Raw genomic sequence first — 19,465 nt, forward strand, 5'->3', positions numbered from 1 at the left:
TTTCAAATTATTTTGATTTTATCAATAAAATTTTATATCGTATATTAAGATTAAAAAAATCTAGGATTTCATGATTTGAAAGGACGTTTTAGTTTAACTAAATTTATATGTATCCTTTTATATAATTTTCAGTAACCATAGAACCACGGACTATAGAAATGATGGGGTGTTATACAGATATTGATGGGGTGTGAAAACCAGTGTTCAAATGACACACGAAGATCAAGGTTTGAAGCGGCCCGATCACTAAAAAAGGAAAAAGAAGAAAAAGGGCCTTATGATGGTCCAATGAAACTGGTAAGAACATATTCTGGAGGGCTAATTAGTCATTTTGGTTAAAATTCTAAAACCCTAGTAGGGAGACTCGTTCATATCATATATCTCCTGCAGTCGCGGCTTCTCAGCCGAAAACTCTTATCATCACAGCACAGGTGAGCTCGACGATCGAACAATGGGTACGCATTTCTCATCTCTTCTCTATCGCTTTCGCATATCTCATTATTAAATAATATGTAAATTAAGATCTGAAAACATTAAGTAGCGTATGTTTGTTTCTCGCGAATTGTTCCTTCTGATTTCAGTATTACTTTTGTTGTGATTTTATTTATTTTTATTTTTTTGGGTTTTTTTTTTTAAATTACAAATTAAAAAAAAAAGGTGCATACAAGTACGTGTCGGAGCTATGGAGGAAGAAGCAGTCGGATGTGATGAGGTTCTTGCAGAGGGTGAGGTGCTGGGAGTACCGTCAGCACCCTTCCATCGTCCGCGTCACCCGTCCCACTCGCCCCGACAAGGCTCGCCGCTTGGGCTACAAGGCCAAGCAGGTAGGCTAATTATTTGATTTACTGATACTTTTTTCTCTTTTGAATCAAATATGCTGCTCATTATTTTACAGTCGTTACTCTCGTAATTCTAATGAAGTTGTAGTTCAATGAATATGGATCTTATTCAGAAATTACAAGTATTAGGGGCCAATTTTATGTGAAATAGAGGTAAAATCTGTTTTTTGGTTGTATTTTTGCTTCATTAGTGTCTGCGGTATGGGTGTTGTTTCCTGGCACAATTGTAAACCCATCAGTTCTTATTTTCTGCTGAAGTTTAAAATCACGTCTGTCTAACTGAAAAATTGATGAAATAACCTAATGGTCAATATGTGTCGCTCTACGATGTGGTTACCACCGCTGCACCTAGGCAAGGTTTTATAGACTTTTTTTTTTATTTTAAGGCTCTATTAATGTTCCCCCTTGCTGGTGATCTGCAGATAATGACTATGAGGAATTATCTTTTTGCAGGGTTATGTCGTTTATCGTGTGCGTGTAAGACGTGGAGGACGAAAGAGACCAGTTCCCAAGGGTATTGTATATGGTAAACCGACAAACCAGGGTGTCACTCAGCTTAAATTCCAGCGCAGCAAGCGTTCAGTTGCTGAGGAACGTGCCGGTCGTAAGCTTGGTGGCCTTAAGGTTCTCAACTCATACTGGATCAATGAGGTTGGCATAAAGTTCCTTCAATATAAATGCTGAAACAAAGTTTGCAACATTCACTACTCATAATTCATAAAGTTTCAGTATGAGACTTTGAATTGTCAAAGCATTTTGCAATGCTCGTTCAATGTCCTGTTAGTAAACTGGAAATTTGATCTTGTATTGGGTTCATGTTGGTTATCAATTATTCCCCTTCGTTGCAGGATTCAACTTACAAGTACTTTGAGGTAATCCTGGTGGATGCTGCCCACAATGCAATCCGCAATGACCCCAGGATCAACTGGATCTGTAAGCCTGTCCACAAGCACAGGGAGCTTCGTGGACTCACTTCTGCTGGGAAGAAGTACAGAGGTCTCCGAGGAAAGGGTCACTTGCACCACAAGGCACGACCTTCAAGAAGGGCAACCTGGAAGAGGAACCAAACTCTCTCGCTCAGGCGTTACCGTTAAACTTCTGTATTGTTTACTTTGTGTTTTTCACATTATCAACCTAGTTTAATTGCTGTTGAGTTTGAACTCCGAAACAAGTGTTTTGGGTTAGTTTTTGCTGCATCATGGTTAATTTTGTTTCATTTGGGCAATTGAATATTGTAATTCCTATGGATTGTTTTATCCGATGAATACCTTCTATATTTGTGGGATTCATTCCGTGTCCGTCTATGCTTCTTCATAGTAGGGGAGTGATGTTTCTGCCTTTCTGTTTTACTAGTGATATTGAAAGAGAACTCTGCTGAATATTACTAATGTGAAGGTGATAATAATGTGCGGATTTATGTGCAACTAAGCAAAATTTATTTTATGATTCGTAAAAGTATTGAAAAAACCAATACGTTCTGAATATCTTTACGTATGCATACTCTAAATCCATAATTGTTCAATTAATTTAATTTCTAAATTAAATTGCTATTCTATTCCTTTAATATGTGTTTTTCAAGTTCTAATAGAATTATATTATGTTTCAATTTTAACTAATATTAATAATGTTAAAATTAAAAAAGAAAAAACGCAAAAAAAAGAAAACAGAGCCCAGCCCACGACAGCAGCTGACATGTCAGCGAAAATCCGAAGTCTAGAACACTGTAGCCTTGTCGTTAAAGGCTTTCCATTTATATAGATCAAAATCAAATTACACAAGCTGTTGTATAATAAAAGCGAAAACCGCTAAAACAATCGATCCAATTAATAAATTCGAAATGTCGAGGGCACCAGTGGATCATTCCACGAGTCTATCGCGCACTTTCAAATACTTATTAGCAACTCAGTTTCTGTCTCGAGGAATCCCTTTCGTTTTCAATTCATGGATCGTCAGGCACCTCACCGAATCGGATTACGCCGTAACTATTTCATTCATCCTTTCTCTTTAATATTTATTTTTTTGGTTCGCGGCGGCGACTTTTTTAATTTTCTCATTTCTCAGATTTACGCAGTTCAATTCCATCTTTTTGTCACGTGCGTTTTGTTCCTCAGTCGAGAAGGATTCCGCCGAGCCTGCATGCGCGCCGACATCAAATGGTTCTTACTCTCTCTCATTCATTCATCCTTTTATTTTTAATATAAATAATTTCTAGAAGCATGCTTTTTTTTTTAAAGTCTATTTTTATCCATTATGTTTTAATGAGATCACTTGCTTGAGATTTTTAAAATAGTTGCCAAATGAAAGTAAGACTATGCAAATACTGAAATATATTCAATTTTACCCCTCCAATCCCATGTGCTGCAGCGATGGTGTTTCGAGGGAAGAAAACGCAGCGAAGCTACTGAAAGTGGCTTGGCTGACGCTCCCACTTGGAATATTTATAACCATTGGAGCATGTTTCTTCGTCTTGTGGTGGCAAGGGTTGAATTATTCTAATCCATATGCGCAAGCTATTTTCATTAATGGTACATTTCTAATTATATATGGCTTTTTTCTAATACAATGTTATCTTGATTCAAAAACAAATTATTTATGATTCAATTGAATTTATATGGCAGGTTTTGCATGCGTATTGGAGCTCCTGGCTGAACCGTTGTATATACTTTCTCAGAACTTGCTTCTTCTCAGACTCCGGTTGGTGGTTGAAACTGTGGCTACATTTTCCCGTTGTTTTACAATGTGCATTCTCATTGTTAAACAGTATGAGATGGTATGTGCTTTAATTGGACTAAAAGTCTTCAATCAAGATGTTAGATGTTGCAATCTGCCTAATTACCCTGATCCAGACTCTGCATCTTGATACCTTTTTAATGCTTTGATTCATTGGCTATCGTTCAATTTTTCCCTATTTCTCAGATGCTATTTTGATTTGACTCCATTTTTCTATGTGCCCTTGATATAGCTGTACCTTTAGTTGCTAGCATGCTGCTAATTTTTTATGTTCTACCTTTGGATGCACCTCGCTTGAACTAATATTGCTACACATGATATGTAAACACGACCCTCTTTTTCTGGCATGTGTGGATAATTCTTGTGTTGGTTGGCAATATGAATGATTGACGATGTATATTGTATATTTTCATCTGACAGAAAAGTTATAAACGTTTTTATGAGCGTGGTCCGCTTGGAGACATCCTAGAATTTATGCCTGTGGAGATCCTTCACTCTGGTTTATTGTAATTTGTGTGGGATATCTACAATGTTTTCTATGCTAAGTTTGATAATTTGCATGACATGGCTGCTCATTGTCAGTAATTTACTTAACTTTTACAGGAGAAGGGGATTGTCTTTGCATTATCACAAGTTGCATATGCAGCTTCCTTGTTCGTAGGCTACTGGGGCTATTTTCTTCTTTTTGGTGCTTTTAAAACTTCTGATCTTTTTCCTTTCAGGTATGGATTCTTTTCTGTTGGACATCTTTTTCTCTTTGCTGATTAGTATGCTTGGGATATGCACAAGTCCATTTCCCGATATAGAAATTAACAATAGTGGGATAGTGCATGGTCAAATATCATATCATCTAGGTAACCCGTGGCAGTCATACTATGACTTCTTAATCTTGGCACTTCCTTCCCTTGCTAATAAGCCTATGCAAGTACTGGTTTTTAGCTATTGTACTGCAGTTTTTATTTCTTGTAGAAAACTCATCGTATTATGCTCTTACACTTCTTGCTTCAGGTTACCTTCATATTTATCCAAAATAGATTATTCATTGTTTTCTTAGATGTTTTAGTATCTACTTATTTATTTGTCATTATACAAGTAAACAGGTAACATCATTTGGCCTTTTGCAGACTAGGAAATATGATGAGTTATGATAAGCAGCTTGCAAACATGTGTACCCTATTTACCTTTCAATCTTTTCGGAAGTTGCTTCTCCAGGAAGGAGAAAAGTTGGTACTCGTATGGTTAGACACTCCATATAACCAGGCAGTATATGGACTTGTAGATAAATTAGGTAAGTGGCTGGTCAGGCTTCCTGTACCTTGCAGAGTTACAGCTTAGAGCGTTTGATTACAATGAGGTTTCCACTTCTCTTGGAACTGATGTTTGGGAAATGTGAACATTCTCATAATGTTTTCTTTATTATTATTGTTGTTTTCTGTTAGATAACGATTTGCTTGTTGCATTCCAGGGAGCTTAGTGGTGAGAATGGTGTTTCTTCCTTTTGAAGAAAGTTCATACGCTACATTTGCCAGGTCTGCATCAGGTTTATTTCTTTCCTTCATGGTTTTCCTGATCTTATATGGATACATGGGTAAATATGGCCACACGGATGGGCTTCATTTTCTCTTAATGATTGGATAATGAAATACTTCAGTTATACTGACAATACCCTTAGAAGACGAAGTAGGTTTGCAAACTCCAGTAAGATTTTAGAATTTTGCAACTGGCATTAGATTAGATTTCAATAAGCATTAACCAGAACCTGCAGCCTCAGAATTGGGACCATGCTTCCAAATTATGTCTTTTGCTTTCTGGAGAAATTGCACCAATTAGAAGTGAATACATTGATTGATTCTTTATGAATCTCTTCAATCTATTATTTCTTAAATGCATCAGACAACCATATTTTGGGAGAGGGTTAGTTTAAAACTTTTTGCAAGTGGTCTTTGTTTGACTGGTTGTGGTTTGTGGATGCCATCTTGATGTACATGAAACGTGTACTGTTTTCCAAATATGAATTAGTTTATGTTTTTAGTGGCTGAATCTCCTCTCTTGAATGGTCTAATTTTTAATGACTAAATGTGGGTGTGTCCAATTTTCTTTACTGTTGTTTTCTTTGACAAGATAGCATCTTGTAGGTACACTTAAAATCAGTATGTTCTTTTTTAACGCACTTTTTCATTAACCCGTATGCTTTCTTAGTGGAAAATTTCATTTGAGCCTCCGAAGGGACTAAGTAATTTATGTTTCATCAATTTAAGTTTTTTGTGAATGTGCATTGGCTCACCTTCATAGACGAAGCAGGTGCTAATTTGATAAGAGCTTTTTCTCTTTGCAGGTCAATACCCACAGAAAAGCAAGAAAATTGGAAATAGCCTTGCTGAGGCTCTGAAGCTTGTCCTGTTGATTGGTATGTTCTTTATTGAGCTCAAATTTTCTCTTCTCATTTATGAATTTAATTTTGTGGTGAAGGGTATTTGCTTAACTATCAGTGTTATTGGGTATATGGAATAAGCTTATGCCTCTTAGAACTTCCCTGCTATACTACTATATTTCATGCCCTGTAGGTCTTGTGTTTATGGCATTCGGTCCAAGTTACTCTTACTCCCTGGTGAGACTGTTGTATGGTCAGAAATGGAGTGATGGAGAAGCGTCAACGGCCCTTCGGTACTATTGTCTTTATGTGGTTGTTCTGGCTATGAATGGTTAGTAACTTTTTTTTGTGGTGCTTATCAATTACTTCTTTCTTAAGTATATAAATGTTTGTTACTTGAACCCATATAAACACTATAGATTGCACCGTCCACAATTTATTTCATTCTTTTTCATTTAGTGATTGTGATAGTTTTTGTTGTATTTCATAATAGAAGGCTGTAGTAACAATCCATAACAAGTTCTTATTAGTAGTGAGATCAGCACATAATATCTTATAAAAAATTTTCAGTTCTTTGGAAACACAAATATCTTGGGTGATATGCCCTTAGATTATAGTGTTGGAAACTTAGGATTAATTTTCAATCTTAAGTAGATATTAAGTTGTGACACAAATAAACATCTAACAACCATGCCTTTGATGGTGTTTGCAGAACTTTGATGATTTATCTTTCAATTTTGCATCAGGAACATCTGAAGCATTTCTACATGCAGTTGCCACAGAGGACCAACTCAAACGCTCAAATGATTCATTGCTTGTGTTCTCAGTGATATATATTGTCATGAATGTCATACTAATACAGTCAGCTGGTGCAGTTGGTTTAATTCTTGCAAATTCTTTAAGTATCCTTTTACATTGTCATTGTCAGCCTAGGCATAATCTATTCCTATATTTGTGGTATAGCTATAGAATCCAACTTAAATTGTCTGAGGGTTATAAATGCAAGAAAGATTTTTATGATTTTGAGAGTGAGAGCTTAAGTCCATTTCTTTAAATGCATAATATGTGTCTCATCATATACGAAGTATTGAAATAAGCATTTAGTTGTTGCATTTTGAGTTTCTTGACTGCTGTGAAGATATGATTCTGAGGATTATCTACTCTGCAATATTTATCAAGCATTATTTCCAGGTTTGGCGCTTTTATGCTATTAAGGCATTTTATGGCTATTGATGCCTCGACCTAATGCTGTATAAGTTTAATTTTTCTATTCTGCAGGGCTCTTCCTCCTTTTCTTTTCGCAGCAGCTTGCCTTCAGGTTGGCCAATTCTGTTGGTTTCAGGTGTAATCACTCTTTTTTCTGAGAGGATTTTTTTGGACCGCCAAGATTTCTGGGCAACCTTCTTAATTCATTTTTCAGTCGGGTTAACTTGCTTCTGCATTTCTTCCATTGTGATGTAAGTATCTTCTGGTTCTCATTGTCCTCTTGAAATTTATAATTACTTCTCAATATCACTTTTTGAACATTCTAAAAACTTTAAATAATGTTACCATTCTATATAAAGGAAGTAGTATGATAAAAAGATTGATTATAATAAATTATTTAAATGGTAAGATTACATATGGTGTTTATAATTTCAACTTTTATAACACGTTCCCAATGGGGGGGCATACATCAAAAACCTCATTTTCCTATTACCTTTTATTATACAACTTACCTTCATTGTATTTTTTCATTTTTGTGCTGAAATATACTCTCATTATTGTAATCATTTTTTTTTTTTTTTTGGGTTTGGTTTCATCAATAGTTATCACCGGGAGAGATCTTTTATCTACAAAATTATCCGTTTTCGCGATCACAAGGACTGAAGAAGTGAGAACGAGGACTAAACCATTCAGCTGCAGTTCTCATTTTTTACCTCCCACTCTGTGATTACATATGATGAACCACAGAATGACTTGTGAAATGGCCAGTCATGATGGGTTGAGGAGTTACGAACGATTCATTTGATCTAGGGTGCACCACATAAGAATTACTGAGCCAAGTTATTGGAAATTTACATCCCCACTACAAATTCAAGTACTCCACAATTGTAACAAAATAGAAGCAAGGTAACTAACAGCATCTTGGTTTACTAACATAAGACCACTTGATTTTCCTCGTTGCGTTGCTACTTTTCTGTATTACACACTCTCCTCAGGTCACTATCCTGCTGGGATTTTGTATTCTGATTGGGACTGATCCTAAGATTTTCTAGGTTAGTTGATATGAGAAGAGTTTTTTTTACCCCACCTCACTTTCTGGGTTTGTTCATATCTTGCTGGTGGTATATTCTCAAGTATTTTATGCTTGGAAAAATGAAAGAAATATTTGGTGGGATACCTGGTATCCACAACTTTTGCGAACGATAACATTCGAGAGGTAAAAGTAACTTTTTTGGTTACTTCAGTTCATGCCTACTGAAATCTCGTGCTCATGGCCATCTTACTAATAATTAGTAGTCGGCAGTATGGGTGTATGTTCTACTGGCCTGGAGCATCACTGAGCCACAGGTTTATGATGACATACTGCGAAAATCATACAATTTTTTTTTCCTTTTTTCAATATGTAACGTTACAAATTTACAGTATCTTTGTCAATAGCGATTTTGTTAATAAATGCTTTCTTGCTATGAATAAGGCAAGATCCAAGTGTCACGAACTAATAAGAAAAAAGTAGTAAAACGTTTAAAACAGCCATAATAGCAATTATAATAGCATGAGCCAACGGCCCCATTGTAATGAGCATGGGGTAACTTTATTTATTACAAAGGTTTCTTATGATTAACCCCCCATAATTAGTATACGTATATTTGAAGAAATTTTGCAGGTGGGTTGTTGAAAAATTGTGCAAACGAGTAAAACAAAAGCAAACAGGGGCAATAAAGATGCAATTGTGATGATTCATAGGAAGCCCACGGGTGCGTGGGTTGTCCAATTTTACTTCATGAGATATTCAGGTGAGACCAACAACAAACAAGAAGAGCACTTGGTAATTATAAGCTTTGAAAGCTTGAGAAAGAAAAAGTAAAGGAGTTAGAAAAAAAAGGGGGGAAATGAAACTTATGATTAAGAGGTAGACTAGAGTTTAGAGTCTAGACAAGTATCCAACTAAACCACATTTGAAATTGGGTATAAAGTGGCTTCCATTTTCTATAACAAAATGATGATGGTTTTGAGATTTTGCTTAAGAGGTTGGAATCCTAGTGGATTTCCATGCATATTGCATTACCTTATCCTTTGCATCAAAGCACAGGAAAGCATGGAGAAGTGCCATTTAAACCAAGATGAAGGGGTTGCGTGTACAAAACCCTGAAAATTAATCATCAAAATATAGGAAACTAGCAATGAAGAAATATTCTAAGCAATTGTTATTAGGATAACTAGGCTTGAGAGTACTTTTGATATTGTCAAAAACATTTTATCAGTTTTTTTGTTTTTTCGATTGAAATGCTTATTTGAAAAATAGAAAAAAAAAAACACAGCAGGAAATTTTTGTAGGAAGTGTTTTTAAAATAAAAACTATTTTATATAAAAATATACTCGCAAGTACGTTGTTAATAAGATAATTAAACAATGAATATTATTAAGAACATTTCACTATAAACCTCCAAATTATGCATGTATTTGCTTCTTAGACTGCTGAAGACTTAATAGACAACGTGGTTTATTATTGTCTTTTGAGTGGTTATTTTTAAAAATCATCAAAAATGGCCCAAGTTAAAAAAGAAGAAGAAATCCATAAAAGTGTGCCAACCAAATAATAATAATAATAATAATAATAAAGTCACTAACTAAAACAACCAACAATCTTCATATATAGTTTTATCCTATATGAACGTTCAAAAATTCTGTTCATTTACGACATTATTCATATGGGTTTCAGCACAAGCATGCTCCATCAAAAGAAGAAACCAATATGTGTATATCAGAAGCAATTAATATTGCAAAGAACATGCTAATATATATAGACGAAGCCATGCAGACATTTTTTTTTTCCCCAGCTAAAACTTTACGATATACAATGGCAATTCCCCAAAAACCCACTATCTTTTTATTTTATTTATAAAAATAAAATAAATAAAAAAAAAAAACTCACTGCCTATTTCACTACTTTGTTTTTTTATGTAATAAAAAAATAACAAATTATATTTCTCATGCCTTTACTTTGGAAGGTCTAAATCATTAGGCTGTCTATTCAAATTTCCTCACTTGCTATCCAAAATAAGTGACAGCGCCTTCTCATATATTCACGTTAAAGTATCTTTTCTTCAACAAACAGCGAGTGATAGAACATGCTGGTAATGATTATATGGGACCCTTTTTTGTCTTTTTATTTTTTTCCAATTTCCCTCTTGAGGATCATTATCTCGTTAAAATCTCTAAGGCAACAAAGATCCAAAGGAGATTTCAAAAGGTTTCAAATTTGTGATTATTGTTTTAGTTGGTAATCACATGGATATTCATATATCTCTCTTAATTACCCTCCTTCACTTTCTAATTAGCCAAAAAGTTCGGCCATTTTTTTTTAATTTTTCATGATAAACAACAAAATTATGGTGCTTTAGCCCTATGTCACTTTTGGTTCTTATTGGTAATCAATATCTCTATTGTCATCAAATACAATGTTGACTTATTTAAAGAATATAACACTTTGGGACAACATTGTAGATCTCCAAGATATTCGAATATACAATTTTTCTCATAATCGTTGTATCACTAGTTGATTATCATAATTAAGAAAAAAATTATGTTGCCGATCATTTCATAATTTTAGAATTGAAAACGCGTAATCATAGTCAATAAAATCTAAATTTACAACTATTCTCATAAATCTTATTTATTTATTTATAATTTGATGACATCTCAACTTCTTTCCCACGCATGAACGTGGTTCGAATGACCTAAATTTTTTTGTATACCACAAATAAAATTTAGTGACTTAGTTAACTAGCAACCGTATGCTCATACATTAATTCTTCGTTATTCTTGAATCACTTCTCGGTGATCATTATTGACCGTAGCCATGTGATTAATCCACAAATAAATCAAATGGTAGAGAAGTGTGGGCAACTTCATACATAACATGGCACAAAACCATATAATTCCATAGCGGAAAATTTTCTTGCATGATATTAATTCCATAAGTTCAACTTGGTCTTGATAATATGTTATCATCACACATTCATGGACCCCCAAAATTGCATCCAAAGCAAGTGAAAATTACACTCCAATCACATTGCACCGAATTTCTCACCACACCCTTACAAAGCCAAATGGAGTAATCCCATTGGTGCTTGTCAGTCACACACCTAAGCCTGCATAGAGATAATTAACTTTATATTAAGGTCTAAATCTTGACTTAGAGTAAGGTCTCACATGGCAATAACACTCTCTCCTTCAAACCCTAATAATTTTGTTCTCCACTTAACCATGAACAGTCATACTATTGAGATAAAAAAAAGAAAGAAAGAAAATGACAATTCATGAGAGAGAGAGAGAGAGAGAAGTCAAAACACTGAGAGTGGCCACCAGCCAAGGGTAATGCCACAGTGTTATATTTTTGTGCTGCACAAAAATTAAAGTGGGAGCCACTTATAAAACCCCACTCTCTTTAACGTAAGCCAATCTTGTTTTTGGTTTTTCCTGTATGTTCAATTCTTTCATCATTCTCTTGTGGAACCCTAACGTTCACTTTTTTTTTTTTTTTTGGCCTCCTTTCTTTCAACGAGGCAATTTGGATCTTGCTGCTGCTTAATTATTTCTTTTTGCCGCACATGCTTTTGGCTTATTATTAGTTATTACTAGCTAGTCTTTTTTGCTTTGCAACTTTAATTATGCATTTGCTTATTAATAGTCTTTCTTCTATCAGGCTAAATATATAGTAACTCAATTTAGCAGTTGTTAAGCAGTCCACCGATCACTAGAAAATGAACATGGATTCAATTATAAACTACGATATTTTAAAATCAACTCGTACAAGGTAAGAAATACTCAAATTTAGTCAACACGTATAATTTACGTCTACATATTATTAAATTTGAATTATTCATGCTAACACAACATTGTAATTAAAATTTAACAGCATTTGTGGGATAATAGGTGGCCTCCTGTTGAAGAAAAAACACTCATGATGATCCGTACGTGACCAGGCGGGGTAGACCTTTGAAGAGGAACCTTCAGCGTGTACTGAGTTTCTTATCCTGCTTGACCACAAAGGAGGGGACCTAAGCCGATGAAAACGCAAAAGAAATAATACAAAACAAGTTAACATTTTCTCTTTAGCGATCTTTAGCAATCGTGGATTGGTGTCCAGTAGTATATTATTCCCAGGTGAAGTAAATAGTTCAGTTTGGGCGGGCATCTCTTGAGGGGTTTAAACACGTAATCCCAAATCACTTGCAACACTCACCCTCGTAATAAAAGATCATCTCATCCTGTGGTGGTCGACATTCCATTCCCACTATATATGTTGCTATTTACTAAACTTCAGTTAATAGAATATCAAGTCCTTAATACGCACCATATACTAAACTTCAGTTAAAAGAGTAAGTACTAAGCAGAGACCACAGTTCTCTTCATCATTTAATGTCTCTGTCAATGCCAATATGTCATTACATTCCATCTACGTTGAAAATCCAAGATTTTGAAGTACTATTACACCAAACCAATTCTTTGAAGTACTATTCCACCAAACCAATTCTTTGTCTCATCAATGGAGACAATTTGTTAAAACACTATAATAAAATTTTTATATGCAATGTGAATTTCTGTCTCCAATGTACATGCATATGTGGTCCAACTAGCTGAAATCTCCTGCAATCTGCCGTGAGCCCATGTGCGTTGTCATGTACTCTCACTCTAAACAAAGCAAAATTTGAGGTTAATAACCAATATCATCAGCTGGGATGGCTTGCCAAATAATATATGACAACAAAATGCTTTTGAAGCATTCAGGTTTCTGATGTAATCGGAATTGCTTGATGCAGTAGATGCAAATCAAATAACTAATGTTAAACCTGTGATCAATTCATATTGCTTTTGGGTTGGAATAGTTTTAGATCGGTTTGTGATGATAGTGCAGTTCGAATATTGGTCACAGAAAGGCCAGATATGTTTTCTAAATTTTTTTAAAAGAAATTAAACCCCACTAATGCACTTATTTATATATTGATTTGGTTATTTTTAATTGATAACATAGGGTGAACACGTACAAACGAAATTCTGAACACGAGACATTAATTTTGGTATCATATTAAATAAATCAATAACACAAAAACTTTAGCAGTTAGATAAAAGGTCTCAAAATCAGTATTCAGAAAAGACAAACCTTAATATATGAAGTATGGTGAAAATAGAATAGGAATTGATGTAGGATAAGTAAAGTGAAGCTATAAGTTTAGATACCCTTTTCTAGTTTCATTAGGATTTGTTTTATATTTTCTAGTTTGATTAAGATTTGTTTTATATACTATTTTTTAAGTTATATTCATTTTCTTATAAAGAGTTATAAGTTTATCAGAAATAAGATAATTCTAATTAGCACACAAATAGGCTTGCTATGCTTGTTTCCTACGCCTACAAGCTTTTTATTAATAATATATAATTTTTTTTCAATTGCGATATTTTCTTCTTTGTGAGAGTTGAATTTTTAAAAACATACATTAGAACCACATCAAATATCGCTTTTGCATCAAAATACTGGAATCCCAACAGAATTAAAAAGTAAATTAATAATCCAGTTAATTGATTCACTTTGCACATAAATATTTCCTATCCTTTCTATGGCTATTTCGAAGCCTTGTCTTTTACCTTTTAAAGTTCTTGTCCTGCGGATTGTTTAAAATATTTAAATTATTGTTCTAAATTAGTTTTTAAAGGAAAAAAAAAGAAAAAGAAAATGGCGAGACTGAGATATTATTGTCTTTAGAACGAAAGCGAAGGGACAATACAGTCCAATGATATTAAGACGCAGACCGCTGAGAAGCGGAAATTGAGACGCGGGCAAAAATTACGCGTGGGCATGTGGCGTGGGGAACACATCATCATACCCGAAAATTGCAACTAAATTGCTGGTAGTGGTAGGGTCCTGCTCGTCACGCCCGCCAGCCCAGGCCCGCCTGCCAGAACAGGTATCAGTGCACATGACAGTCACGTGCTGCCTCGATAACCATTCAGATCGTGCCACGTACTCACCTTTCAGCTGTTTGGACATGATGAAGGGTTTGAAGGGGACAAAGCGTTGTGGGCCGGAGAGTTGAAGTAGGACCCAGTGAGCATTCTCAGTCCCTCTTTTGCTTGCTTTGTGTTGTGCACAGTGTACATCACCAATGATCAGATTGGCGTAGCTTTTTGTGTACCTTGGTCCCTCTGATGTACATTATTATTGGCATTTGGGGTAGTTTCGTACTTTTGACTATCAATCGACTGTTTTTTTGTCTTTGGGCTGGAAAAGTTAATCACGCGCCTGTTGTATACGTGGCGAGTAGCGTGGTCATACCAACCTGCGTTTGTTTTTTTCTTTCTTTTTTTCAACGAACAACGAACAATCAATTTCGTATTTTATAAAATTATTTGTTACTTAAGGTCCGTATGTTAATAATGTACCTTTAAAAAATAATTAGTGATAAATGTACTATAAAAATAATTAAATGTAAAGAAAATTAGTTAAATAATTGATTATTTTTTAAAAAAATACTGTAAATTTTAAAAATAGTAATATGTGCTTGGTAGATCTTATAATTAAGGTTTTGTAAAAACATAAATTATTAAAATAGACAAAATGATATATAAAATTTACTTATACATTCATAAATAAGTAAATGAAATATTTTTTATTATGTATATATAATAATTGATAACCAAAATAAATATTTTAATAGTATTTTAAATTTAATGATTTTATTTCCTAATTAAGACAAATAATTTTAGATTTTTTTATAATGTATATTATGATATATATATATATATATATATATATATATATATATATATATATATGTAAGTATATTAAATATAAAATTGGTTCTCAAAATTAAATTTTTGAAAAGTTATTTATTCCCTACTTTTTGAAATCTACTATAAGAGAGTTTTTTTTTTCAAAAATGATTTAAAAAAATTCTCAATATTGAAATTAAATTTTAACTTTTCAAAATTACTTTTAAACTTCTCAATAGTAATCTCAAACAGACCCTTAATCCCACTATTCAATAGATTAATGTCACCTTATTTAAAATTGTTAAAATTGAGATTACCTAACAAGCTTTGCAAAATTGAAATCACTCTCTCTAACTGTGCAAACACAAAGGTGTCAATTAAAATTAGCATCAATATTGACTATAATTGACAAATCACAAAGCTTGATGGGATTTATACACACGAAAATTAATGGACAAAAAAAAATGTAAAATTTGAAGATGAGAATTATGTTTTCTGCCTTGGTCCCCCAACAAAAACATCAGCATAGTTGCGCTCTTATCTTATGTGAAAATTTTTGAACCCCATATGAGTTGTACTTATAAGAGTATAGTCTATTAGTTGATGCCTTTTTTTTTTTTTTTTGTTCTTGTTTCTTTGAAATGTTAGGTCATTTTTATGGATCAGACTACGGTGCAACTATGGTACCGTGCCACAGTTGCATCCAACCGTTGGATGTACTTAAATTAGTAGGGTCCACTGGCATCCAATGGCTGGATACAACTGTGACACGGTACCACAGTTGCACAACAAATTTCCCCCATTTTTAGTACTAATCATTAATATTTTAAGTAATGTAACATGTCATTATAATTTTTACTACCTATTGACCATCTCACGATAGTGGATTGAATGAATTTATTATCGCTAATATTATTTATTTTTAATACCCAAAATAAATCTTGAATTAAAAAAGAAAAGAAAACAGAAGCATGGACCAACCATCTCTGCTATCCCTTTGCTTCCAGAAACAGGAAGCACGCATTGTGGAGAAGCAATGCATGAATAAAAAAATAAGGCCACAAAGATGGCTTCAATTCCCAAAGTACCCTCAAGAAGTTAAACAACACATACGTAGATTACTAGATTTCTTTATTTCTTTCTTAGAGTGAAAAACACTTTTAATTCTATAATTATTATTTTTCTTTTCCTTTTTCTTTTCTTTCATATACACACCCCACTTTTTGTTATTCTCTGCTTTCTTTTCTATTAATTAGTTAATTTTAGCATCATTATTATTATTATTATTATTATTATTATTATTATTATTTTAATACTTTTACAACATTCTGTTGAAAACGATACTTGTTTCTATTTTTGTTTGCAGCGGGAATGTGACGACAGAATTGCTTGTACTGGTCGGTTTATCAACTTCAGTTTATATTTTTGTGCTTTTTGTGTTCCGTGGTGGGTTTTGGTCAAACAAGATATAAATAATTCCTTCTTATAAAATTCGAATTTATCAACCAATCTTTAATATCATCGTTGAAGCCTTCTTACTTCTTGAGAATAGAACCATTGAAGGTTCCAGACCCCTTCGATTTGTAAAGGGAGTAAACTTTCTCATGTTCTAAGAGTAGGTTTTCGAACTGAACTTTAAATGGGTCACTATAATTGTAATGTAATATTCAATAAATAAATTAATAAATAAGAAAGATTTGCAATAATATTATTCATAGTAGTTAAAAATAAAGTCGAATTAATCTTTTTTTCTTCAAAATCTTGATCAGCTCTCTTTTGCATTAATTCCGCCGACCTAATCAACTTGTTAATGAGATAAATTTCAAAAAAAAAAAAAAAAACCAATCTGATTAAATAATGCAAGCCAATTGACCCCCACCCCACCTGAAAATGATACGAACGAATAAATAAATAAATAAATAATTGACATTGATAGTGAAGAGAAAAGATGTTAGATGGAGGTATGCTAAAATACCCAAATTTTTAAGTGAATATAATGAAAAAAAATGTGCGAAGATAATTGTGTTTGAACCTTTAACCTTATCTCACGAAATACTTTAACAACAACAACAATGATACAAAGTAAATGGTCATCATGGGATATCCTTTAATTAACTTTTCTCAAGTCAAACTGGGGGCAGAAAGAGAACAAACAGAGAATTTGGTATTTATATTTGTCTCCTATTAAAACTTAAAAGTGAGTATTATTAATTGCTAGAAATTCTTCTTGTTAAAGGAATTTATTAATTGATTCATCTACACCCCCACAGACTGCCAATAAAGTTTAGGACTCAAACTAAGGAAGCTATTCTTTTTAAAGATTTTTACTTTTGTATTTTATCATTTAATTTACTGGGAGGAAACAAAATTGTAGAATATGATGGCAGAGATGTTAAAATTATGATGAGGGTTGTCCTAAATTTGAGGGTTTTTTTTTTGTTGTTGTTTTATACCGGGGTTGTTGGATGAATATATAATTAAAGTTGGTGGTTCATTTTGTTTGAGATTTTTGTTTTTGGTTAATAGGTTTCATTTGGTTTGAGATTTTTTTAATTGATTTAGTATGTATAGATATTACAATACAAAGTTTATTGGAAATTTTATTATATAGACTTGTAATACAATTCTGAAGTCTATCGAGATTAACTTAAAAATCTACTCTCACTAATATTTTGGAGAAATATTTACTTACCCATATAAGTGAGAAGGAAAATCTTTGAGTTCCTATAGACTTGTAATATCACCTAAGGGTCTATCAAGATTAACTTAAAAATCTAGTGTCGTTAATATTTGAGAAGATATTTAGTCCACCAAATTTGTAGGAGGAAAAAGAACACATAAGCACTCGAACTTCAAATTTGAGGGCACAAACCGTATATTAAGCCTAGACATTAGTGGCCGTTATTGTTTGAGAATGAATCATGCAATTAATTAGCTGTGTTAATAGATGGTGAACCACTGAACCTTAATTCAGTAAGACTCAATGTTAGTTACAAAACGTAAATTATTATTAGTTTTTGCTTTCATCTCAATGTTAGTAAAAAATTACTATTGTTTTTACTCATAAAAATATAAAAAATATATATGTTGACAGGGGGTGATATTATGAAATCAAAAGGTGAAGAGACTAAATTAGGTAATATTCATTCACTCATTCATTTATTTCAAACAAGCACCCGCTTCTTTATTTATTTTCATGTTCTAATTTTAAATTAGCAAAGTCAATTGTTACACTAATTAATATTATGGAGCATGGTGATTTGATTGGCATCCTATTATTTTCATTTAGCATGCTAGGACGCTAATCATGTTACTGGGATAGTGGGATCCCATAAAATTCAATAAGCGAAAATTATTTTAGATAGAGTTTTTTGAATGAGTAATGATAGATATCTTAAATTTTTATCTCATATTTTACCCTAAATAAAATGTGATCCATTGATTGTTTGATAATTTTTTTATAAGATACAAGTGAATTAACTGTATCATTCTCACTAATCAATTGATGAATGCTATATTATTTAAAATAATTTTTTAAAATAAATAATTTGAGATGTGTAACATTATCAGCTAATTTATTTCTTTATGACCAAACCAATGACAATAAAGTATTGGGATTGTGAGCCATTTAATCCTTTTAATTAAGCCCCATTGAGAAAAGTCTGTAAATCAGATGGTGATGATCGCCAATCAAAACAGTATTCTTGATAATACTCCCAAAATCTGCCTCAATATAGTATTTGCTTATCAATGATTTTAACAGTAAAACGAATGATGTTTGCTCATTTATTAAAGAATGTGGTCCATAGAGTTCCAATTTCACCAGACACGCACTAAATTGGGAATAAATAGAAATGAAATAAAAAGAGGAACTGAAAACAAATAATATATGATAATTTAAACAAGAGTGTGGGAAAATTGGTGGGAAATTGAAATGACTTTCTTGGATCCTGTGAGGAACATCGTCACTGTTACCCACATATTTAATCAAATATTGTTGTGTTAGCCGAAGATAAAGGGAAACAAGGAATGATGAAAAGTGGAGGCAAAAGAAAAGGAAAAAAGAAATCCAAGAAACCCAAAAGTATTAGATGAAGAGCAGACAAAGGTAATATACTTCAGGTGAGAGAAACAAACAGAGAATTTTTCTTTTTTTTTTTTTAATTTCTTTTTTCAAAAAAGAAATACTAGTGCCAGTCTTTAGGAATAGAAGCTAGTATACAAATAATAACAAGAACAAAGAAATTGAAAATCAAAAACAATCATCATGATGAAACACCATCTGCAACCAGCACTCCGGAAAAGCAAGATCACTCTCCATCAAAACCTTCCTTCCCATAAATTTACATCTCTTAACACCACAAAATTCTCAACCAAATTCCCCACTTCTCAAAATTGAGCCATGAAACTTCCTCTTTTCTTCCTCACATTCTTTCTGCACTTACTGGTTGTTTTCTCAGCCAACACACTTCCTCTCCCGCTCGTCTCTCTTCTCTCCATCAAGGCTTCTCTGAAAGATCCCTTCAATAATTCTTTCCATCTTTTTTTT

The 19,465-nt window shown here is 33.1% G+C and overlaps 2 protein-coding genes across 2 annotated transcripts; both read left to right on the forward strand.

The window, feature by feature from the left end:
• Window positions 1-344: 344 nt before the first annotated feature.
• LOC18031833 (60S ribosomal protein L15) lies at window positions 345-2,218 on the forward strand. The gene is made up of 4 exons (XM_024191678.1): window positions 345-455; window positions 658-824; window positions 1,293-1,490; window positions 1,688-2,218. Exons 1-4 carry the CDS (start codon window positions 452-454, stop codon window positions 1,931-1,933), a joined length of 615 nt encoding a protein of 204 aa, XP_024047446.1. The 5' UTR covers window positions 345-451; the 3' UTR covers window positions 1,934-2,218.
• Window positions 2,219-2,639: 421 nt separating this feature from the next.
• On the forward strand, window positions 2,640-8,346 carry LOC18031359 (protein RFT1 homolog). The gene is made up of 13 exons (XM_006421566.2): window positions 2,640-2,817; window positions 2,901-2,995; window positions 3,204-3,364; window positions 3,458-3,609; window positions 4,173-4,291; window positions 4,694-4,857; window positions 5,035-5,109; window positions 5,905-5,976; window positions 6,134-6,271; window positions 6,687-6,842; window positions 7,079-7,131; window positions 7,219-7,397; window positions 7,749-8,346. Exons 1-13 carry the CDS (start codon window positions 2,677-2,679, stop codon window positions 7,807-7,809), a joined length of 1,566 nt encoding a protein of 521 aa, XP_006421629.1. The 5' UTR covers window positions 2,640-2,676; the 3' UTR covers window positions 7,810-8,346.
• The last annotated feature ends 11,119 nt before the right edge of the window (window positions 8,347-19,465 follow it).

This window comes from Citrus clementina, unplaced genomic scaffold (assembly GCF_000493195.1).
Source record: "Citrus clementina cultivar Clemenules unplaced genomic scaffold, Citrus_clementina_v1.0 scaffold_9, whole genome shotgun sequence".
NCBI classification, from domain to species: Eukaryota; Viridiplantae; Streptophyta; class Magnoliopsida; order Sapindales; family Rutaceae; genus Citrus; species Citrus x clementina.

Coding starts and splice junctions, on each gene's coding strand:
- LOC18031833 (XM_024191678.1), top strand. Junction 825..1,292: donor TGGGCTACAAGGCCAAGCAG/GTAGGCTAATTA, acceptor ATCTTTTTGCAG/GGTTATGTCGTTTATCGTGT. Junction 1,491..1,687: donor ACTCATACTGGATCAATGAG/GTTGGCATAAAG, acceptor CCTTCGTTGCAG/GATTCAACTTACAAGTACTT.
- LOC18031359 (XM_006421566.2), top strand. CDS start 2,677: ATGTCGAGGGCACCAGTGGATCATTCCACGAGTCTATCGCGCACTTTC. Junction 2,996..3,203: donor ATGCGCGCCGACATCAAATG/GTTCTTACTCTC, acceptor CATGTGCTGCAG/CGATGGTGTTTCGAGGGAAG. Junction 6,272..6,686: donor GGTTGTTCTGGCTATGAATG/GTTAGTAACTTT, acceptor ATTTTGCATCAG/GAACATCTGAAGCATTTCTA.